At 46.7% G+C, this 24,913-nt stretch overlaps 1 protein-coding gene across 1 annotated transcript in view; it reads left to right on the forward strand.

Annotated features, from left to right (window-relative positions):
- Nucleotides 1–18,594: 18,594 nt before the first annotated feature.
- The window catches only part of LOC130034933 (NUT family member 2G-like), a 92,004-nt gene continuing 85,685 nt past the window's right edge, over nucleotides 18,595–24,913 (forward strand). The window contains exons 1-8 of the mRNA XM_056126445.1: nucleotides 18,595–18,607; nucleotides 20,569–20,702; nucleotides 21,087–21,265; nucleotides 21,731–21,859; nucleotides 22,238–22,340; nucleotides 22,807–23,049; nucleotides 23,658–23,759; nucleotides 24,184–24,249. Coding sequence (XP_055982420.1) covers nucleotides 18,595–18,607; nucleotides 20,569–20,702; nucleotides 21,087–21,265; nucleotides 21,731–21,859; nucleotides 22,238–22,340; nucleotides 22,807–23,049; nucleotides 23,658–23,759; nucleotides 24,184–24,249 — 969 coding nt within the window. The remainder of the gene's footprint in view (nucleotides 18,608–20,568; nucleotides 20,703–21,086; nucleotides 21,266–21,730; nucleotides 21,860–22,237; nucleotides 22,341–22,806; nucleotides 23,050–23,657; nucleotides 23,760–24,183; nucleotides 24,250–24,913) is intronic.

Genomic DNA, 24,913 nt, shown 5'->3' on the forward strand with positions numbered 1-24,913 from the left:
TGGTAGATTGGCTAATTTTCCCTTTCATTTGAGAATTTTCTTATATTTCTTTTTTTAATTTTATTTTTATAAAGTAGTTCACAATATTTGATTATGTTTAATATTTGATCACCAATCCCAACACCATTACACCTTCCCACTACCATATTTTGGATGTTTTCACCCCAAACCCAAACCCCTGCCCCAAAGCAGAACCAAAATAATTTATTTTGTATTGTTTGTTATGAATAAACCGCTGAAAATGCTCCAAAAAAGTTTCCTTAGAGAAAAGTGTGTGACGATTGTTGTATTTCACCCAGGACCCACTAAGCCCTTCTATAAGAGATTATGAGATTATGAGCATGTTGTTAAAGGTTGAGCCTTGTGTGTGTGTGTGTGTATATATATATATATATATATATATATATATATATATATCTGGAGCAATAGCACAGCATTAGGGTGTTTGTCTTCCATGCGGCCCACCCGACTGACCCAGGTTCAATTTCTCCTTCCCTCTCGGAGAGCCCGGCAAGCTACCAAGAGTATCTCGCCTGCACAGCAAAGCCTAGCATGCTACCCATGACGTATTAAATATGCCAAACACAGTAACAACAAGTCTCAAAATGGAGACATTACTGGGCCTGCTCAAGCAAATCGATGAACAACAGGAGGGCAGTGACAGTGATATATATATATATATATATATATATATATATACACATATATATATTCATTTATATTTATATATGTGTAAAAATATATTTCCCTCTGGGATTGGTTGCCTTCTACTTTAAACCCCATCAAATGTGGTGTTCCACTCTTGGAAGATGTGTGGTGTCAGGTATGAGATGCAGCCGCACGGTCCAGGAATAGGTTCACTCATGGGTGAGGCTCAGCCTGAGCATGTGAAGAGCGGCCGTGAGCATGGCACCTGTTGAGTTCTGGAGGTTTTTGGCCGCCAGGGCTTGACGTGGGCCTTCAATACTGTGAAATTTCTCTTAACTATGCAGCATGTCACGTGTTTTAGAAAGCTGTGTTTCCGTTTTCATTTGTTTCATTTTTTCCCCCTCTAATTTCCAGTAAACTTTCTTTCTTGTGCCGTTGGCTGTTCAGAGAGTTGTTTTATTTCCATGCATATATGTAGTTCTATTTTTTCTTTATGATTAATTTCTACTTTCTTCCCATTGTGTTCACATCAGTTACTTGGCATGATTTAGATCTTCTTAAACTTGCTAAGAAAATTTTTGTGGTCTGAAAAAAAATTATCAGACCTAGCAAATGTCCCATGTGCACTTGAGAGAAGATTGTGTTGCATCGAATGCTATATATATATGTGTACTAAATATGTATGCATGTATATTTTTCCTTCATTGCTTTAAATTTGATTTCTGATTCTCTGGCTTTGCTGTGTTGGTTGTGCTCTGGGTTATTTGCACTCTGACTCTGTAGGTGGAGACCCCAGATAGATTGTTTTGTTCCCTTCTTCCCATTCCAGGTTTGAATGAGTCCTAAATACACCAAGAGACCAGCACCCACTGAAATCTAGCTCCCAAGTGGGTTGAACACCAAAGGAGTTTATGGATGTCTAAGATGGTTAAAATAATAAGCCTGTGTGCATAGTGTGACTCATGTGAAAGCAAGAGAGAATTTTTCTCATTGGAAACCATCACTACTTCAGTCCCTAACATTTCAAGTCCTCATAAATGAGGATGATGAGTGACAGGTCTAACTTAAATCTTTGCAGATCATGTGTGCCTTCTCTGTTAACACAGAATTAATAACCAACAGTTCTAACGACTGCTTTGTTGGGGGAACAGCGTTTATTATTACAGTTGTTGCAATTCATCCCACCAAAATGCCCAAGACTTTCCACCACTATCCATGTGCTACTTCCATCTTCACCTCTTGTTTTATCCCAATCCTCCCCCAAGTGCATGGTAATATCAGCTTTGCAATTCAAGGTCAAGGGGGTGCCATTATTTGACACTCTCTATTTCCTTGTTTTCAATATCACAGATGAGTGAGATTGTGTGATTTTTGTCTTAATCCCTCTTACTTATTTCAGCTCCACTCACATATTTCATTATTTTTAATAGCTTAGTAAAATTCCATTGTGTATGTCTGCCTGTGTGCACGTGTGTCCTAACTTCTTTATTCATCCAACATAGATGTTTGCGTTGTCTCCATATCCTGGCTATTCTAATTAGTGTTTCAATGAACACAGGTATACATATATTTTTTCCAATTAATACTTTTTGGTTTTAGGGGGGCAATGCCAACAAATGAAATCTCTGAATCGTATGGAAATTATATTTTATTGCAATTTTTGACAAAGTGGAATAAAGTGGAATAATTTCCCCACAGTCCACATAGAGTGGCAGGGTAAGCGTCATAGTTAGGATGCAAGGACCCAATGGAGCACACCTATGCTTGAGCCCATTTCCATGGTGTTTCACATGTGACTTGTGGACATCATCTATTTCTCAGGTAATATCAGCTGTGTCCTTAGATTCGGCAATATTTATTTCTGGCACAACTTAACATATGGCATTCAACATTTTGGAATTAGCTAATACTGTTATAACTAGGGGCTGGAGCAATAGCACAGTGGGTAGGGCGTTTGATTTGCACATGGCTGACCTGGCCGACCTGGGTCCGATTCCTCCACCCCTCTTGGAGAGCCCGGCAAGCTATCTCACCTGCACAGCAAAGCCTGGCAAGTACCCATGACGTATTTGATATGCCAAACACAGTCACAACAAGTCTCACATTGGAGACGTTACTGGGCCCACTCGAGCAAATCGATGAACAGTGGGAGGACCGTGCTACCCATTTTGGTGAAATCTCTGGAGTGTTTTCCCTAGAAGTTGAACTAGATTATATCCCCAGTGAGGGATCCTTTTTCACATTCCTGCCAACAGTGGTTGTTTCTACTCTTCATGACATATGCCATTCTCACTGGTGTGTGATAACATCTCATTGTTTTGATTTGCAATTTCCTGGTAATAGTTGATACTGAGCATGTTTTCATACACTTATTGATCATTTGTATGTCCTCTTTGTAGATGGGTCTCACCTCTCATTTTGTGATGTGATGATTGGTGTTTTGTTGGGCTTTTGCTTGCTTTATACATTTTAATATTAGTCCTTCATTTGATCTACGTTTGAAAATATTTTCTCCTGTTCAGTAAGGCAGTTTTAAAATTTTAGCCCATGTTTCTTTTGCTCTGAAATCACTTGTATATTTGCTTTCATCCCCTTTGTATTTTTATTTCTTTTACCAGTGAAGTCAAACTATTGCAGACACCTATGAGGTTCCTTTCCCAGACAGGTCTGCGTATGCTTTCATGAATGTATTGTATGGATTCTGGTCCAATCTCAACATCTATAATCCACTTTGAATTAAGTTTAGGGGGATATGAGATACATATTTCTTTGGTTTTTTTTACATTTTATTTTTTCAGTTTTCCCAACATGTTAGTTGAAGAGGACTTGCCTGCCCCAGTTTATGTACCCAGCAACTTTGTCACAGATTTCCAGGAGATTGCCTGGTTGTGGTCTGTCTTGACATGAAATAATTCATTCACTCTCCTTGCTTAATGTCCTAAAGTTTGTTTTGGTGTGATGGATTAATCGAACTGTTACATTTGGATACCCTGGTACGATGCTAAGACAACTTGGAACTCCTGACTTGGTGGGTGAAAGGAGACTGGGTCCTTATAGAAGGTGCCCAAGGGTACCAGCCTTCCTCAGCAGCCCACACACTCCAGGAGACGTTGAGCAGTCAGGCGAGGGAACAGTGAGATTCACTGACAACAGGTACCTTCCCTAACACCTTCTTACCTGGACAGACTTCCAGGAAAGCCCTTAGCTCCTCTCCCAGGGAGACTTTGGATTCTGAGTCCTTTTCAGAATGTGGGGAGTGAGTTTCTCTTCTGGATGGAGTTTGACTCTCAGGTGCCAGGACTGGCCCCAAGCGGCCCACAGAGTGCTGCCTGGTCTGAACAGTGCTTTGACAGTGGTTCTCACTCAGGGGACTGGGAGAGACTGATTACCTACTCAATGTACTCAATGTAGGGAAGGGTTAATCAGCCACCCATGTCTAGTTTTTGTCTTTTTTTGTTTGGGGAATTCCCAAGGATCTGGCATTCATTTCCCTGCTCACCATCCTTTTCTCTTTCCTGTTACCCCACTTCATCTGGTGAGCTGAGACTTTCTTCTCCTATCACTCTGCATGTGGAGGAGTGAGCAACCTTTCTGTCTTAGGAGACTGGTATGAAATATTTTGGAGTTACTCGTCTTTCTTATCTATCTTCAGAAACTCACCATTATTTTACCAAGATTTCCATTCCCCAGGAAGCCAGGAGTTAATAACTTCCCTGGAAGAAAGCATAAGGGGTCCCCGACAGTTTGATTTTTAGTGACGAGAACCAGAACTACTCCTCTCTGTTGGTGTCATACAAGTTGCTTTCATCATTTCTCTGAAACTTATTAGCTGACAGGTTCCTACACGGAACACTAAGAAATTCTTTTTTTAAAATTTTTTTTATTTTATAAGGTAGTTCACAATAAATGATTGTATTTAATATTCAAACACCAATCCCACCACCATTACACCTTCTCACCTCCCAATTTGGGATGTTTCCATCCCAAGTCCCAATCCCTGTCCCAAAACACAACTGAAATAATATATTTTGTATTGTCTGTTATGAAAAACCTCTGAAAATGCTACAAAAAATTATCCATAGAGGAAACAGTGTGAAGATTGTTCTATTTTGGCAAGGGCCATTATTACATTCTTTAGGATAACACTAACATGTTGTTAAAGGTTCAGTGATATGAGCTTTAGTATATATATCTGAAAATATTTATATATGCATATATATATTTCCCCCTATGATTTTGTTCCCTACTATTTGTACCCCATCAAATGTGGTGTGGTACTTATGGAGAATGGATAGGAAGTGTCTTATGATGTGTCACGTGGTCCAGGAATACGTTCACACGTCGACCTGAGCGTGTGGGGAGCAGCCTGGAGCATGGTGGCAGTTGGGTTGGAGACTTTCGGTTGCCGGGCTCAGTCCCAGCTTTTTCTCCCGGATGGGAGCAACATGACCCACCATAGCCATGCCACCGGACACTGTGCCACGCTGTTTCACTCGGGACACCCCAAGCGGGGTGGGTGTGAGCCCTCCCTGCCCAAGGAACATTGAGAAGTTCTACTTTACACTTCTTATTCTCAAAACATATGGATTTAAAGGGCTAATACAGACGATTCCAACACTTGAGCTTTTGAGCTTTTGAGATTGTTTTGTTTGAAAGACTGATACAGACCCAAGAATCAGGTAAAAATGAGCTAATCTGAGATGTGAGATAAGAGAACTACTTATTGGCTTCCTTTTCCTGAAGAGAGAGCAAGTGTCTTTTTTTTTTTCAAATTTTATTGAATCACCATGAGATCATTACAAGCTTTCATATTTGGGTTACAATCACACAATGATCAAACACCTGTTCCTCCACCAGTGCACATTTCCCAGCACCAATATCCCTGGTATAACCCCCTTTCCCACCCTCCCCCTACCTCCATGGTGTTGGTGCTACACACCGCCTCCTTCTTCTTCAGCAGGCTATAGCCCCTCAACCTTTTCACACAAGCTGCAGAAAGACCGCCACCTTGAGACTCCTTGTTTGCTGAGAAAATGGCTCTATCAGAACTAGAAAAGCTGAGAATGGTTATGTACCACTGTCTTGGTTTTGTAATCACTTGTTCATAATATATCTTTGCCAACTTGATGCCAAGAGTGCTCTTTCATGACCCCTTTCCCTAAGAGACAGATGGGACAAAGGGGCATTTAAAGGGGGCGGTGTCTGAAGGGATACTGGATGGTCTCAATAGGCCAACAGGGTTCCATTTGCCCTGGAGACGACCCTATCTTTCTTTTTTTTTTTTAATTTTTATTAGTGGAACACCATGAGGTACAGTTGTAGATTTAGAAAGTTTTGTACTTGGGTTTCAATTATACAATGATCAAGTACCCATCCCTCCACCAGTGCCCATTTTCCACCACCATGGATCCCAGTATCCCTCCCACACCCATGTCCCCATCCCCCCCTGCCTCACTGGCAGGGCATTCTCTTTTGTTCTCTCTCTCCTTTTGGGTGTTGTGGTCTGCAAAAGAGGCATTGAGTGGTAATCATGTTCAGTCCATAGTCTACTTTCAACATGCATCTCCCCTCCTGGGAGGATCCTCAGCCTATCTTTCCTGGTCTACCCCGAAGTCTTCTGGCCATTTGGGGAAGACGAGGAATCAGAGAAACAGCAAAATCAATCGATGGACTATGAGTATGTATATGTGTGCATGTGAGTTTGCAGATGTTTGCAGTCAGTTTGTCCAATTGTCTGTGTGTAAAAGGCTAGAAAGTTAGAGTGAGGATGAAAGCAGAAGTAGAAGTCCCTCAAGGAAAACCGCATCATTAATAAAGCTCAGCCTGTGAAGTCATGCGTATCAGCAGCTTCTAATTTAGATTGAAGAAAAGAAAGTAGAGCAAAATGTTAAAAATATTTAGAACTATTTCAGGTTTTTGGCAACTTAAACTTTAATGATTCCAGGTTTACTGGATTAAGACTCAGCTTTGATGTTTAGTGTTCTCATGGAGAAAAATATATCCTCTGAGGACTTCTCATGGTTCGCTGTGAGCAGATCTGGAGCCCGTGCTAATTAGAGAAGGTCACTCTAAAATATCAGCAGCCTGCAAGTGTGCTTCCTTTGCAGTTTTTATTAACAAATGAAAACTAAACAGTTAAGATAAATCATTGTAATCAACTACATTCAATTATGAATTTTGTTGTTAGTTTGATTAATATGTATGTCAAATGAACTAAATAACCTTTATTCTTTCTTGTCTTTCAGAAAACCAAGCTTGTTTTGAAAGTTTTAGTTGTGTTGAAATAAATAGTCTCTGAGTCTTGGCTGTTGATGGGATATAGACTCAGAGACTATAAAACCCAGCTCCCGGAAGCGCACGGTCGCATTCGCAGCCACGAGACATCTTATTATCTCATTCCTACTTTGGCAAACTGGCAGGCTACTGAATGTAATCTGCCCACACGGCAGAGTCTGGCAAACTCCCTGCGGTGTACCCAATATGCCAAATGCCAGTAACAATGATGGGTCTCATTCTCCTAACTCTGAAAGAGCCTTGATTATGGCACCATTTTAAAAAAAATCTCAGGGCTAGGATGAAGGAGACGTTACTGGGGCCTGCTCGAGGCAATCGATGAATAACAGGATGGTCGTGATCGTCATGATCATGAAATAAATAAGTAGGTATTATTTTGTGGTAACTTTTGGAAAACAGGGCTTCCCAGAACTAAACTCTAAAGAAAAATTTGAACTGGAAGAAAATAAAAGGGGGTGAGAGTCTGAGAAGAGTTTCTAAGACAATCCATGAAATTCGTTATTTATAAATTCAGACCTGTTTGGAGATTCATGGGAGGCATTGTCATTAAAAAAATGGGGGTAGGGGTTGGAGAGATAGCACAGCGGGTAGGGTGTTTGACACTATTGGTAACTTCAGATGCAATTTGTATTCGCAAGTTGTCCTTGACTAGATTTGAGATTTCAGATTGCAGTCAATCATATTGTTTAAATCTCTTTCAATCTGTGATAGTTTCTTGGTGTACATCTTTGTGATCTCAGTATTTGAAGAGAAACCATGCTGCTGGACCCCGTGTCAGGCTGTTTCATTTGGGTCGCCCCAGAAGGGGGTCGAGTGAGACCCCTCTCTGCCCCAAGGGACCCAATCCCAGCAGCCAAAAACCTTGAAAACTCAACTGCCACCAGGCTCACAGCCACTCTCCACATGCTCCAGTCAAGCCTCACCCAGGAGTGAGCCCCCAGAAAACCCAGGTATGCGGGACCCTGTGACTGAGAACTCTGGGTTCAATGGGACCAGGAACAAGGATCCTGCACCCATATCCCCCTGTCTCTGGCAAATCAGCAGTCACACCCATAAGCCACCTCTGGTTGGCGCCAGATAATCTCCTCATCAGTCACCACACAGTCACATGTGCTTCTCTCCCAGAAGGGTGCATAACATGACACCATAACAATGCCGCCAGACCCATGCCAGGCTATTTCATTCGGGGCACCCCAGAGGGGGGCAGGTGAGACTCCTCCCCACCCCGTCAGCTAAAAACTTCCAGAACTCACCCACTACCATGCTTACTGCCACTTTCCACATGCTTGGGCAGAGCCTCACCCATGAGTGAACCTATTCTTGGACTGTGCGGCCACAAATGCATACTTGACACTTCATACCACTCACCCTACCCATACTCCAAGAGAGTACTGCACCACATTTGATGGGGTTCAAAGTAGGAGACAACCAATCTTAGAGGGAAATTTTTTACACACACACACACACACACACACACACACACACACACACATGCACACAAGGCTCAACCTTTATTTTTATTTATTCTTTCTATTTATTTATTTATTTATTTTGGTTTTTGGGTATCACCCGGCAATGCACGGAGGTCACTCCTGGCTCTGCACTTAAGAATTAACCCTGGTGGTGCTCAGGGGACCATATGGGATACTGGGAATTGAACCCGGGTCAGCCTCGTGCAAGGCAAACACCCTATCTGTTGTGCTATCGCTCCAACCCTAAGGCTCAACCTTTAACAACATGTTAGTGATCTCTTTTAGAAGGGCTTAATGGCTCCTCAGTGAACAACAACAATCTTCACAGTCTTTCCTCTAAGGAAACTTTTTTTGTGCATTTTCAGAGGTTTTTCATAACAAAGAATACAAAATATATTATTTCAGTTCTGCTTTGGGGCAGGGGTTGGGGTTCGGGATGGAAACCTCCAAAACATGGTGGTGGAAAGTTGCAATGGTGGTGGGATTGGTTTGAATATTAATTGTAATCAAATATTGTGAACTACTTTATAAAATAAAAAAAATATTTAGAGAGAATATGTCGGGTATGGGCTGGAGCGATAGCACAGCGGTAGGGTGTTTGCATTGCACGCAGCCAACATAGCCGACCCGAGTTCGATTCCTCCGCCCCTCTCGGAGAGCCCGGCAAGCTACCGAGAGTATCTCGCCCGCACGGCAGAGCCTGGAAAGTTCCTCGTGATGTATTCGATATGCCAGACACAGTAACAGCAAAGTCTCCAATGGAGCCGTTACTGGGCCCGCTTGAGCAAATTGATGATCAACGGGAGGGCCTTTACTTTATGTCGGGTATTTGATAGAGGGCACCAGATTTGAGATTATGTGATGTCTTTTCATTACTAGATTTTCATTATTGAGTTTGGGAGAAAATCACAGAAGTGACTTTCTAAGACCAAGAGATACAAGACACGAGCATATAATAGGCTTAGCTCCATAACTAATCTCAAAGAGGCACCAAACTGCTGAATAATCCTAGTTCTACAGTTCCTGGAGCACATATGCAAATGTGACACCTCCAAATCTCACAGTGCTAACAGCCCAGTAGGAGCACAGCAAAAATGGGAAGGTTGCTGAGAAGCCCACAAAGGTCAATGAGCAAAGACAATAAAACAGAAGACTCAACTGACATATCCCTGCTTAGTAAATCCTCAGAGTATGACTTAGCAATACCATTGTGGGATATAACAATTTTCACAAAATTTCTTTTATTGGGATTTTTTTTTGTATTTTACCATTTTATTGTAACAAGCAATATAAAGTCAATTATTTTGTGCCTGCTAAGGGGGCAGCCTTGGGATGAGTGGGAAACTGAGAACATAGGGAAAAATTTTCAGATAAACAAAATGGAATGGAAATGCCTCGGGAGCACTGTGATGGGAGCACTGTGATGGGTGTAACCAGATAAACCTAAGCTCCTTGTGGAGAAAGGGAGAAAGGACAAGGCAATGTCATCCTACAAAAAGAAGTTCACATTGGTGTATGTCATACTGAGTGAAGTTAGAGAGAAGGAAGGGACAGATACAGAGTGATCTCTCTCATATGTAGGCCTGAAAGATACACAGCAATGAAGCAACAAAAGGCCAAAGGCAACACAATGGGAGAACTGATCCAGACATTGAGTTGGTGGGATGGAGGGGGAGAGAGGTGATGATGTTAAAATGTTAAAGGTGGTGTTAAAATTATGCGCATGCAAAAACTCGTTAACAGTATTGTAAAGAACTCTAATAAATTAAAATCATTTGATCACTTGACAGCCAGTTACTCATCAATTTGCTCGAGCGGGCGCTAGTAATATCTCCATTTGTCCCTGTCACGTACTAGTATAGGCCAATGGCGTCTGCTTGCTCCAGGAACATGAAGAGTCTCAAACTGATCATTTAGGGTCTTGATGAAGAAGTCTGACTATCTCATAGGTGGCAGCCATGCGATCTTTTAACATTCCGTGGAATCCAACTGGTAATGGCTCTAGTCCAGCAGTCATCTCCAAATCACATTATGTGTCCAGCCCATCTGATTTTCGATGCCTTGTCAAATGAGACAGCGTCCCTGAATCTTGATCGTCGATGGAGGCTGGAACTCTGGATTCTTTCTCTCATTTGAGTGAAGCGTGATACTCCAAGCATAGCTCTTTTGATTCCTCTTTGGGAGACCTGAATAATGTTCTCATCCTGTTTTTGTAGGGTCCCGGTCTCTGAGGCATATGTTAATGCAGGAAGAACGGTGGAGTTGAAGAGATGTGCCCAGAGCTGGAGGTTTTTCATCCTCTTAGCTATTTCTTCAACTCTTTTGAAGGTGTTCCAAGCCACTCTCTTCCTCCTGTGCAATTCAGATGCCAGGTCATTCATCATGTTGACTTCTTGACCTAGGTACACATAACTGCTGTATTCGGAGATGTTCATTCCGTTGAGAGTGAATGGAATGAACGAGTCCATTTCTCATGAACATTGTCTTTGTTAGATTCAGCTGCTGTCCAACCTTTCCACACTCATGGTCGAAGTCAGTCAGCATTGTGCCTCTTAGCTAATGTTTGGTGTTATTAGAACAATGTCATCAGCGAAGCAGAGGTGGTGTAGTTGCCGACTGTCTATCTTTACTCCCATTCCGTCCCATTCCAGTTCCTCACATGAAGTTCTCGAGGGTGGCACTGAAGAGTTTCGGTGAAATGGTATCACCCTGCAGAACCCCTCTCTTGATGTCGATGATCACTTCCTTGTAGAATGGTGAGACACTGGTAGTGAATCCATAATACAGCTCATGGAGGATCGAACGCCCTGTTTGGCTAGGTATTTGATGATCGTTTCAGTCTCAACCCCCACTTCCTCCACTACCCAGCCATCGTCATGCTGCAGGCCACTTTCCGGACCTCACATCATAAGACACTTACTACCGATCTTCCAAGATTTCGTCGATTTTTTCATTTCATCATCCTGTTATTCGTCGATTGCCTCGAGCAGGCCCCAGTAACATCTCTTTCATCCTAGCCCTGAGATTATATTCAAGGCTATTTAGGAGAATGAGACCCATCATTGTTACTGGTATCTGGCATATATGGTACGCCACGGGGAGTTTGCCAGACTCTGCCCTGTGGGCAGGCTACAATCGATAGCCTGCAAGTTTGTCCAAAGTAGTAATGAGACAATAAGATGTCATTTAAAAAGTTCTGATAAGATGTCTTGGCCGCTGATGGGATTACACGGCGCCACGGGGCCAGGTGGTGGGTGTGACCCCCACCTACTGGAATTTGGAGGATCTGGGTGGAAGATGCTCGACTCCAATTCGAGTAGGCTTGGAGGTCTCGGCCCCGGAACCCGCGTGGCTTTGTCCCTCTGCCAGTACCTTCATGTGTGCGGAGAGTGGTCTCAGCATGGTGGTGGCTGGTCCTGGAGGTCTTCGGCTGCCGGAGCCCTGGTCGGGGCGGGGAGGAAAGCTCAACCCGCTCCCCTCCAAGGGACTCCGGGAAGGAACACCCAGGCGCGGGGGCAGAGACTGCGCTGTTCTCGTTCTGGATCTGGATTTTATAGTCTCTGAGTCTTGGCCGCTGATGGGATTACACGGCGCCAGGGGGCCAGGTGGTGGGTGTGACCCCCGCCTACTGGAATTTGGAGGATCTGGGTGGAAGATGCTCGACTCCAATTCGAGTAGGCTTGGAGGTCTCGGCCCCGGAACCCGCGTGGCTTTGTCCCTCTGCCAGTACCTTCATGTGTGCGGAGAGTGGTGTCAGCATGGTGGTGGCTGTACCAAGATTACTGTACCATATTTGATGGGGTTCAAATATGATTTGAACCACGGGAACACCTGCAAGGGTGATTAGAGGCCGCCCTAAAAGCCTCTATCCCTCTCACAGACCCCTGCAAGCTACCCAGAATATCCTGCCCGCATGGCAGAGCCTGGCAAGCTATCCATGGCATATTCGATATGCCAAAAACATAAATACAATGGTTCTCATTCCCCTGACCCTGAAAGAGCCCCCAATACGGCAGCGTTAAATCAATTAAAATAACATTTTTTAAAAAGAAAATACAAAAATAAAGGTCCACATTAGCAAACAACAAAATTTTCAAATAAAAAGGAAAAGACTGACCAACCCAAACAAACATTGGTTCTGGAAAGACAAACAAAATTAACTAGGGGGAAAAGAGGCACTGTCTTTCCACTGTCCTCCCGTTGTTTGTCGATGTGCTCAAGCGGGCCCAGTAATATCTCCATTTTGAGACTTGTTGTTACTGTGTTTGGCATATTGAATACGTCACAGGTAGTTTGCCAGGCTTTGCTGTGCGGGCAAGATACTCTTGGAAGCTTGCTGGGCTCTCCGAGAGGGGCGGAGGAATCGAACCCAGCTCAGCCGGGCTGGCTGCACGCAAGGCAAACACCCTACCGCTGTGCTATCTTTCCAGGGGGAAAAGAGAAATGACCTTAAATGACAAACTTTTTTTTCCCTTCTTTTTCATGTAGGAGTACTGCTATTTACCCAGCCACTGATCAGCTGACTGAATTGGGAATGAACTCCACCTTAATTTTTCTTTTTTTATTATTTACAATGTTATCCATTGAATCACTGTGAGAGCAGTCACAAAGCTTTTGGGTTTAAGTCTCAGTCACACAATGAAACAACCGTACCCTCACCAGTGCCCATTCTCCACCACCAAAAACCCCAGTATACCCCCATACCACACCCTCCCCTTATCTGTGGGGCAGATGATTTCCACATTCCTCTCTCTCTCTACTTTGATCACATTTAACATTTTGACACCTGACTCACCATTATTATATGGGATTTTACCCCAACACTCAGATCTGCTGAAATGACAAACTTTAAATGAAAAGAGGAGACATTTAAATCAGTAACGGAAATGCAAAGGAAAATATTGAAAAATAGATTATGGGTGAAAAAAGGATTTTAAAAGATCTCGGGCAAATCGACGATCAACGGGAGGGTCTTTACCTTTACCTTTTACCTTTATTAGTTCTAAGTTTAATAAGTCAGTCATGAAAAATCTCCCAGCAAAGTAAAGCCCAATAGAGGGTAGGTTCAATGATGATTTTACCAAATATTTGGTGAGACCTCAAGCTTTACTCCTGCTGCTCAAACGCCCAGCTCTCAGTTCCACCAGCTTCCACCAAAAACAAATCATCTTGGAGTGAAGATCTCAAAATTAGACCAGCATCTACAAAACGCATTGAAGAAAACATGCAGAACTATTTTGGATAGGGGCTTCAGAAGTGATATTAGTGATTCCACTGGACAAAGAAATCAAGAGCAGAAATAAACAAATGGGATCACACCAAACTAAAAAGCTTTTGTATAGCAAAAAAAAAAAAAAGAAAAAAATGCTAAAATTAAAAGTTATCTTATTGAGAGGGAAAAAAACATTTGAAACCTATGCTTTTGATAAAGAAATTGATATCCAAAATATATAAGACTAAAAAACCAATAACTCCATAAAAATAAAAGATTGGTCTATAGTTACTGATGGCAACATGTATGTCCTTAGGGGTGATGCTACATGGAACACAGGATGAAAACCATATTGTATGAATACTACACCTGTACCTCATTTGCAAACACACCCACACTGAACTTTACTTCCCCCAGTACACAGGCACCGTAAACTCCTAAAGAGGCTCAGAAGGAAAATGAAGGATGCTGACCCTTCACCCTCACCCTTTTCTGTGTCCTGAAGGGGAAGCAGTAAAGCTTCCGTGACTGGCTACTCCCAGGAGAGGATCACACAGTAAACTGCAGTCTTCTTTGTGCCCGTAAAGCATCTTCCTTCCCGCTGGGGTTTCTCAAGACTCTTTCCAATTGCTCTTTGCTCGCCCTTTTGATAGCAGACATATCCTCCCCTGACAAAGTCCTGGTGGGGTAAAGGAACCAGAAGTAGCATTGTCCCGGTACCAGAAACGCCCAACACAATGGGTAATTCTTGTTTGATGGGTTCGATGTGCTCACCTCTAATCCAGCAGATTGCTTCCCCAAATAAAAAACACAAAATCCATGTCTCTACCCACTAGCCTTTCTAGTGCTCTCTTTGAAACTAAGGTGCTTGAACTGTCAGAGGTCTGGGATTGCAGCATCTCACTCATGTGCTTGTGTGAAGCAATGACTGAAGCGCCATTGCTCTCTGAAAAACAAGGATCTGTGTCGAACAGTATCATGGAAAAAGAGCAAACACTTTACAAACTAACAAAATACACCAAAAGTATAGTTCTATTGTCAATTTAATTTGCTCAACTGACTCTGAGCTTTTTGGATCACACCCAGTGATGCTCAGGGGTTACTCCTGGCTCTGCATTCAGGAATCACTCCTGGCAGTGCTTGAGGGACTGTGTGGGATGCCAGGGATTGAACCTGAGACAGCAGCACTCGAGGCAACACCCCACCTGCTCTCCAATCACTCTGGTCCCCAGACCTAATTTTTTATGTTTGCTTAACTCTTCCATCTCCTGCCACCTTAGGTACCAACTGCACCATAATTGGGCATTCAGGTAAAGATGATTTCATTACTCTTAGTCAAGAAATCTGTTTCATTTACTGAAAAGTGCTGAAACACAGATGTGGGTTTCTAATTCTTTTAGGAAAAGAAAAGCAAATTTATTTGAAAATAAATTGTCTTTCATTCATGTTGGGAACGGCATCTAGTTCATTCTGGAAAGCAGTGTGAAGATTCCTCAAAAAAGTAAACAAAGAACTTCCATATGACCCAGTGATTCCATTTCTTGGTATCTACCCCAGGAACACAAAAATATTAATTAAAAAATATACAGGCATACATATGTTCATTGCATTACTGAGGATAATAGCCAGGATATGGAAATAATTCAATTATCCAATAACAGATAATTGGATAAAGAAAATGTGATATATGTGTATACCTCCACTCCAAGAACACAAAAAATATTAATTCAAAAATATATAGGCACACCTATCTTCACTGCTGAATACAACAGCCAGGATATGGTAATAACCCAGTTATCCAATGACAGATGATTGGATAAAGGTTGATATATGACCGATGTGGCACAAAAACAATGAAAAAAAATCCTCAACAAAATCTTATGAAATTGAACAATCCATATTCATGTATTGGAAGAATCAACATTGTCAGAATGACCTTTCTACCTATTGTGTGGAGTCAATGACATTGTTATACTATTACTGTTGCTTCTTTGTTGTTTCATTGAATTATTTCCTTTTAATTTGTTTGAATTTAATTTGCTCCATCTTCCCAGCTTTTTTTTTTTAAGGGAGCCCATCAGCAGTGCTCTCCTTTGGAGAGAGTACAAAAATCCTAACAGCAATTGTTCTAATTTGTGGATAGTATCTTTTCGTTAGACCTCTCCAAAACTTTTTGGAGAGGTTTTGGCTTATTCAGCCTAGGTGTTGTAATTGTTATGTTTTCCAGGATTGACCCTGATTTTATTGCGAGATGATCTTCTATGTCTCATGTCACCATTTTTATTGCGAAATCTACTTTACATAATATTAGTATTGCCATTTCAACTCTGTTTACCCCTCGCATTCCCCGTCTTGTTCCAGTTTTTAAATTTCAATTTCTACATATCGCTGCGTTTGAATTATGTAACCTGTAAGTAGCATATGGTTACATCGTGGTTTTTTTTTTCTTTTTGGGTCACACCCAGCAATGCTCAGGGGTTACTCCTGGCTTTGCCCTCAGGAATTACTCCTGGCGGTGCTTGGGGCACCATAAGGGATGATTGAACCCGGGTGGGCCGCATGCAAGGCTAACGCCCACTGTGCTATCTCTCTGGCCCTCGTGGTTCTTTTTTAATATGCTGATCTCTGACTTTAAATTGGAATGATCAGTGTATCTACTTGATTTTAGTTTTGGTTTGGGGCCCACACCCGAGGTGTTCAGAGGCTACTCCAAATGTGGGGCTTCGGGGATCCCTCCCAGCAGCGTCAGAGGGACTGCGCGGTCCAGAGACCACACCTGGGAGCTGAAATGCAGTGGACACCGCCCTCCCGGTGTAGACACACCCCGAAGTGCGCACCACAGTCAGGGGCTCCAGACACGGGTGCGGGGTGTAGAGCCAACAGCCGGGCAACAACGCAGGGCAGAGACCCCTCCAGAGATGCCACTACTTGTCTATGTGCATAAGGGACCAGGATGCCGCCCCACGAGGCCGGGTAACTGGCCTGATGTCCGTTAAGGGTCCGCGCTTGGCAGTTGTGCACGTGACATCACGCTGACTTTGAGGGGGGCGGGGTAGGAAAGCCTTGAAGGATTCTGGGAGACGTTGGAGGGCGATCGTACCGCGAGACTGGGCACGGGGCAGACTGCAAGAGGGCCCAGGAGCTCCTGCAAGAGAGCCAAGCAACGGACTGCTGAGGGTTCCTGGGAGCTCCGGCCCTTTCACGCGAGCCTCAGTGCTGGCCCTCAAAATCAGCGCTGGTGGAAGGAGTCCTCTCGATTTTAAAATGAGAAATGCCCGTCCCACGCAGCTATCGTGAGCATTTTGGAGCGGGCTGAGGAAAAGACACTAGCCCCAAATGGGGGCAATTACTATTATGATTTTGGGGCTCAGTAGCAGTTGCAAAGGTCCCATAAAAGAACAATCCTGGCAAAAAACTCTAGACCCTATAAACATTCTTAGAAAGTACATGTCTCTGACTGTATTCAGAGTTTCCCCCAAAGCATTTTTATACTTAGAGTATTACTGTGGAAAAACAGTATTTCTCTTACAGCATTTGTTTAACACTTGGAGTTTACTATGAATTCTCATGCAACTCCTTTTAAATTCATATTCTTGTTCTTGTTTTTTTTTTTTTCAGGGACAAAACACTTTCTAAGTACCAACAAAAGTCCCTTTCAGAGAATGTTCACTAGGAGGAATGCTCCAAATCATTCCCCTCTTCCCACAAACCCTACTTTCTGTAGTAGCTCTACTTCTGCAATATTCAAGAGAAGAAATGTCTGCCATGAGATTTGGTCAAGCTCCTCTGAATCTGAAACACCTCCCTGCCTGTAGTCTTACTGCAAAACAAAAAACAAACCCACAAACATGCTTCCACATCATTGGACATCAACGATGGAAGTAGATGAAGGGGAAGATTAGAAGATGAAAGTAAGGATCAACAAGTCTCTTTAGGGGGCTGGAGCGATAGCACAGCAGGTAGGGCGTTTGCCTTGCACGTGGCCGACCCAGGTTCGATTCCCAGTATCCCATATGGTTCCCCGTGCACCACGAGGAGTTATACCTAAGTGCAGAACCAGGAGTAACCCCTGTGCAATGCCCGGGTGTGACCCAAAAAAGCAAAAAAAAAAAAAAAAACCCAAAACAAGTCTTTTTAAAGATTGCTACATAGATTCCATAAAGATAATATCACACACAATGATAATATGGATTCTAAAGAGCATGCATATGTGACGCCGTAAGGAAATACACTACACTTATTAAGGACTAGAGTGGCAATACAGGGGATAAGAGTCGACTTGCATATGACTGACTCTGGTTTAATCTCTGGCGCCATATGTTCCCAAGGTAATACAGGGAGTGATACTTGAGCACAGAGCCAGGTTTGCAATGCTGGAAATGACCCCCAAAAAAACTAAATCATGAAGAATTAACTAAATAACAAAAAAAAATCACTGAGAATATGAAGATGTGATTTCTCCTTCAAAGCTTTGGCTTCCTATGTGGATCAGAGATTATGTTCTGAATTTTACTAAGAAGAAGTAGACTTTGTTGAAGTAGGTCAACAGGGAGTGAGAATTTAAAGAGGTTTGAGGGCCACACAACTAGACTGGTACTAGATTGGTGAGTAAAACATTGAGGTACAGTGAAGAGCAAGTTAAACCTGTGTGCTGAGAATCTGGAAAGTTGCTAGAAGAGGCCATGTCAGCTGTGCTACCAACTGACCAGTTTGAAGGAAAGCTCTGGTTCTGGCCGTCCAATCAGAGCCCTTCACGGAATGTTTCCCCAGCCAGGCCCTCCTGGCCCTCCCCTCCCCCACGGTGGAATGTCTTGGGTCCGACATTCTGAGGTTTGAATTCAAACTTCACCCTCACCCACTTGGATCCTGAGCATCTGCGTGAGCAGTTAACCCTCTGATCCTGGTCCTGACTTTTGCCATTGTGAAGGCTGATAAGCTGCGGGGGCCCTGGCCTCATCTACATGAACGATGTCAGAAACAGGTAAGCCTGTGAGGGTGTACTTGTATGTGGTGTGTGTGGGTTTGAGAGGAAGTCTCAACCAACCTTAGATCCTCGGGATTCAAAGGGTCACACTCACTGGGGACTCCATCTTGTGAAGGTGTAAGAAGGGAGAGAGCCCTGGGCTACATGGATGTCTCACCTGTATATTGGGGAGAGCCCAGAAGAGCCTGAGCGGGTAGTCAGGTTTGGAGATAATAACAATAATCGTTATTATTTATAATTATTTGTTCTGTCCATGGAGGTGGGTCAGACTGATTCAGGGGAGATTCAGAGTAAGGCAGCAGGCACATTGCTTCTTCATGTATGTGTCTGTGCATGATGGAGGGAACGGAGCAGTTTTTCATGTGTTTGTAGGAGCCTTGGTGGCTGAGTCATGATTTTAATGGTGACATAGGGAAGGCCCAAGGATGCTGAGCCGCATGACATTGCCTCAACCCCACTGTGACTGTCTAAAGTATCTCAGCTAGGGTGAGCTAGACCTGATGGTGTGTAGTGTGTCCTGTGCCCATCACCGGGAGTGTGTAGTGTGTCCTGCGTGTCTGTCACTGGGAGTGTGTAGTGTGTCCTGTGTCTGTCACTTGGAGACCTGCTGTGGGCATCTCAGCAGAGATGGTCTGAGCCAGAAAATGATTGAGACTGTTTGTGTCCAGTTCTGCCATGAAATGTCCTCTCCGGAGCCGGGGCCTGACTCTCTCTCACTCCTCTCTTGGCCCAGGCAGCTGTCCTGGGTGGGCAGGGCTGGCAGACAGGCAACTTCAGCCTAGTTACTAGGACTTGAAATTCCGAGTTGCTCTGGATTGTTCTCCCTTTAGAGGAAATTCACTCTTCCTGTCTAGCATCTCGTGGTGCAGTCCCAACCTGCGTTTCAGCACTGAGGGAAAGACTGATTGAATTTCACATTCTCCGTCACAGACAGGGAACGTGTGTGTGTGTGTTTGTGTGTGTATGTTTGTGTGTGTGTGTGTGAGAGAGAGAAAGAGAGAGAGACAGAGAGAGAGAGAGAGAGAGAGAGAGAGAGAGAGAGAGAGGCAGACAGAGAGACAGCGACAGAGCCAGTGGGGCGTTGGGGGGCTGATTTTCCCAAGGAAACTCTGTGAAGGCCAATTTGTTAGAGAGCAGGTGGAGTGTAACAAGGCATAAAGACCATCTTCGGCAGTAGCAGGAATGTCAGGCCGCTGTCCTGACCATGATGTCCACAGGCTCTGGGTTCTCTCCTGCTACGCTCTCCTAGGCTCCTCAGCGCATGGATGGCTGCAGACGACATTGTCTCTCCTGGCAGCTGGCTAATGCCTGGTGTTTAGTGGCCCGTGTCTGTCCCTGGGAGCTTGTGGCAGGAGATCCACAGACAGTGTCACTTCATGTCCGATCTAACATGACAAGCAGTTCCAAGGAGTGTGATGGTGTATTCTCTGGCCTTTTCCATCCCTGCTGCCATCATGGGAACCCAGGGCCCCAGAACCACTTTATAGATCCCTCTCCTGTCAAAGGGACTTCTGAGGTCAGGAGTGACTCGGTGTCTGGGACAGTGTGGCAGTACCAGCCAGTGTGAAGAGTTTGCTGTGGGTCTGATAGCACAGGGCCGGGCAGTGAGTGGTGTGCACGTATCTGAGCCCTGGGCTCTTCCTGAGTAGGAAACATCCCCGAAGAGTCTCGTCTCCTTAGTCTGGGAAGCAGGAGGGTCAGCACTGAGCCCCAGAAACTGCCTCTCCCAGCACAGTGTTTTAGGCTCAGGGTCATGATGAATAAGAATCCAGCCGGCAGGTGAGGAATTCCACCTGGGGTCGGGGACCGAACGCTGAGGACACTGCGTGCTGCCCTGTGCCTTGTAAAAGGGCCTTAATAGGGACCATCAGGACTGATGGACACTGGGGAGTAGAGGGACACGGGCTGCTACGCCTGTACATTCTCCCTCTCATCCCTCCTTCCTTCCATTTCCACAGCGTCTCCAGTGCTGACCCCGGAGATGACCATGGACCTTGGGGTCTCTGGCTCTGCTTTCGGCGACTTCTTGCCCTTCCTCAATCCAGGACTCCCCCAGTCACCACCCTGGGAGCTGATCCAGACGCCCCCTCTGGTGACCTCGGCCATTGCTCCTCACAACCCTCTGGTGCTGTCACCTTTCCCCACAATGCCCGTGGTGGCAGGAACTGCTGGACATGGCCCCTGCGACCCTGGACCTTGCAAGGTCATCATCCAGGTCAGTTCTGAAGGGAAGATTCTGGAGTCAGCCCAGAACCAGTCTGTCACCCAGACACAGGCTCCACCCAACCAGGGTGCAACAGAGGCTCCATCTGGGCATCCTGCACCCATCTACTTGGCATCCTCTGTGCCAAACACCGTTACAACCACCCCAGCTACTACTGTCACCCAGTCTGGTATGGGAGACCATCTGCCTCATGCTCCACCACCAGAGGCTCAGATAGTCCCCACTCTATTCTTATCCTCCGGTGGGATACAGCCCCAGTGGTTTTGTGGGGACAGTGATCCAGTCCCTGCTTGGAGCCAGGCCCCTCCTGAAGCCTCGCGCAGGCCCAACAGTGTCTATGAGAACTTCCAGCGCTGGAAGCTTTTGAAGGCTCTGACCCGGAGGTACCTTCCCAGGACTCCTGACACTGAAGTCCTTTCCTGCTTCCTCATGTGAGTCTTTCAGTGGTCATCGGGTTCATGGAGCTTCCCAGGAGGGGACTGGGGTGACCCCCAGGGTAGGGTCCATGGGACAGATGTTCTCAGGGATGCCATCCCGGGATTCTGGCTCAGGAGCCCGTAGTGACCAGCCATGTCCGAAAGCCTCACCTCAGTCATCTCATCAGGGTTGGTCCTGATATGTGGTCTGAGGGACAGACATTCTGTTCCTAAGACCAGACACAGCACAGATGTGCCAGGGTTCAGACAGGCCGTGACTTCTCGGCCTTGGCATCCCATGACATATCCCCAGAGCTGAGGGTATACGCCAGTACAGCCACCAGGGTAGGGTGTGGTATGCGAGGTCCACTCTGGGAGGGGAGACCAGGCCACCATTGGAGGTCAAGGCAGTCAAGGTATGGATGTGGGGCAGTGTGGGCTCCTGGCAGATGCAGACCCTGACCAAGCCTGTCCTTGTAGCCCGGTGTTTCGCACTCTGGCCCGCCTGAAGCCCACCATGAGCCTGGAGGAAGGCCTGCGCCTGGCCCTTCGGGAATGGCGGGGCACGAGCAACTATGACCGCATGATCTACTCCGACATGGCGGCCAAGTGAGTCAGGCCTGGGCAGAGAGTGGGGGTCAGGGTGGCTGCAGGCCCGAGCTTCAGGGGCTGGTCCCAGATGGCCAAGGGGCAGGGAGGGCTAGGCAGCCCCAGGAGACCCTTCCCCTGCAGAAATTTGTTCCTCCCGGAGCCGGGACACTTTTCCCCAGCCCACTCCGGGGCTCCTGACCACAGTCTGAGGGTCACAGTCCCTGACCTGCTGTGACCCTCCAGGGCCAATGTGGGGGATCGCTGGGGGTGCTGGGGTCCGTGTCCACCCCATTCTCTACCCTCCTGGGGACTGGGCCATGAGCATCCCCTGTCCCTTACTCATCCTGCTCAGTCCCGTTCAACCCAACTCATCACGGCCTGTGTTCCCCACACCAGGTTCATGGAGTTCGAGGCCGAGGAGGAGATGGAGGTGCAGAAACTGCAGTGGACGAACGGGGTGCAGGGCCTGCCACTCCCCGCCCCACCCAGGCCTGGGCCTCAGGGGGCTCCAGGCCCACCGCCAGACCAGCAGACAGGTACGGACCCTGCTCCCAGCTAAGGGCCACAGGACCTGGGAAGGCCCTCGTGGGTCTTGACCTGACAGGGAGCCTTCACTCTCCCGATGAACCCCAGACCTGTGGTCAGCGGCCCCCTGTTCACGGGTTTCTCCCTCTCCTAGCACATCCCATGCTGCCTCAGGCGTCAGACTCACCTTTGAAGTGGGGTCGGAGACCCTGGGGACACAGTTGGTCCCTCCTCCCATTGAGGGCCACCTCATCCCTCACGCAGCCACTGGATTCCAGGGCCCTGATCCAGCCCACTGGGACCTGTCCCCAACTCTGTGCTCAGTGCTGTGTGTCTGAGGGCATGGACGCGGGGTCCCCTCACATCCCTCTCTTCTTTCTTCCTCCTCAGCCTGTGTCCCCAAGAAGGCCAGACCCCAGGCCCAGGCAGCTCGCCCCAAGACACACAAACCTCAGCAGCCCCCCAAGTCCAAGGCCCCCGAGGAGATCCCTCCTGAGGCCGTGCAGGAGTACATGGACATCATGGACGAGCTGCTAAAGGCCCCCGACTCAGTCTGCAGGGCGCCCCTCGGCCAACGGGCAGTGGACAGGGAGGAGCAGCAGGAGGAGCCTGGGACCTACCCTGACCCGGGGCTCTTGAGCTATGTGTACGAGCTGTGCTCCCAGGAGGACTTTGTCACCAAGGTGGGGGATTGGGTGCTGCTGTGGGGTAGGGAGGGTGCAGGGCTGCTTCTATCCAGGGCATGGCAGTGATGTGCAGTCTTTGCTTTGAGCTCTCTGTGTAAATGCACACCTGTGTTTGCATATTTCTGCTTGTGTTTGTACGCATGTGTGCACATGTCTCTCTCTGTACACAAGCAGTGGCCCTTGTTTGTGCATTTCTGAGTTTGGTCAATGTGTGAATATCTCTGTGTGTCTACATTTGTGTGTAATGTGTGGGCGCAGTGCAGACATGTGCAGAATCATGTACACGTACCTAGAGGTGGAAGAGAGTGTATCATTTGTATCAGGTGTGTGCTTGAATCCATTTGTGCTCACATGTGCTACTCTGTGAGAGTAGGTATATAGTTCGTGTCCCTTTGTGAGTGCGGGTGTGTACATGTCTCTGTGTGTGTGTGTGTGTGTGTGTGTGTGTGTGTGAGCGTTCCCGGCTTGTGTCTGTGTGAGACTGTGCAGCCGTCCAAGCTGGTGCAGCCGTCTAAGCCCCTGAACTGTGCTGGGGACAGGAGTGTTTGCTTCCTCATTCCCTCCTGTTCCCTATGAGGACCCTCACCCCTGCTTCCCTCTCCCAGGTTGAGGCGATCCTTCATCCCAGCTTCCTGGAGCTCCTGCTCTGCCCAGAGTCCCAGCTGGATCTCCTGGACCTGGCTGAGGAGCTGGAGAAGGAGGAAGGACTCACCCCCACACAGGTGAGGGCAAGTGGACCTCTGCAGGTTTGTGTCAGGGACCGGGGCGTTCAGGTAAGGAGGTGAGCAAGGACCCTGGGCAAACAAAAAGGAGTTTTCTGGGTTGGTTCGGGGAAGGAGAGTCTACGGGTTAGACGGTGACTAAGCCTGGGAACTCAGATAAGTGGGGCTGCATGGGTCAAGGAGGGGCGCCCCAGAAGCGAGTCCCAGCAAGTGCGATGCCCCCCATGCCCCCTTCATGTGAGGCTTCAGGGAGAAGAGGACATGAATACTGGGTGAAGTGAGGATGATGGAGAGTGAGAAGGCTCTAAGGGAGCCACAGAGCTCAAGCATCTTCTGCTGAGAGGAGTAGGAGTCACTCTCTGTCCCACCCTGCACCCCCACATGCCCACACTGTCCCTTCTCCCCCCAGATTGTGGACAAGCGTCTGCAGGCCTCAAAGGCTAAGGAGGTCATGAAGGCTTGTCCCCAACACCAGGTGACAATAAAAGACTCCTGCCCCCCTGAGACTGACTCTGGACATGCCTCATGGCCTGGGCAGGCTGAGGCCACTGTGATGGCACCTGGAACCTCTGCCCCCTCCCTGGGGAGACTGCAGTCCCCACCCCTGCAGGCAGGACCAGTGCCCTGTCCCAGCCTCACTGCCCCCACTCTGGACAGCAGGCCTCCCCGTATGCTGGGAGAGGTCCCTTCTGGCCGGGGGTCGCTTGGGGCAGCAGAGGGCTCCAGTGAGGAGAAAGAGAAACTGACCAGCCAGGTCTTCCTCCAAGCCTCTCACAACAGCCTGCTGCCCTGGGGCTTACCCAAGAGCCCTGGCCCTGACACTGGCCCCGACACTGGCCCCCACCTGCCTGGACGTCAGGGGTATCCCGAGCTTCCATCCACTCGCACAAGGGCCTTCAAGTCTAAGGCCCCTACCAGGAAGCATCCTGTGTGTGGGGGCCCAAGGCGGGGCACTGCTAAGAAGACCCACTGTCCCAGGGAGCACCCCACGGTGTCTAGTGGTTCAGCTTTGACTGAGAAGCTGGAGGGCCCCTCCCTGCCCCCCAAGAGAAAGTTCCAGCCTGCCATGGCCCAGAGGAGGGGGAGGGGGCACAAGAGACAGTAGGATATCGGGGGGCTCCTCCTGACCACCTCCCAGG

This window comes from Sorex fumeus, unplaced genomic scaffold (genome assembly GCF_029834395.1).
Source record: "Sorex fumeus unplaced genomic scaffold, SorFum_2.1 ptg000063l, whole genome shotgun sequence".
NCBI classification, from domain to species: Eukaryota; Metazoa; Chordata; class Mammalia; order Eulipotyphla; family Soricidae; genus Sorex; species Sorex fumeus.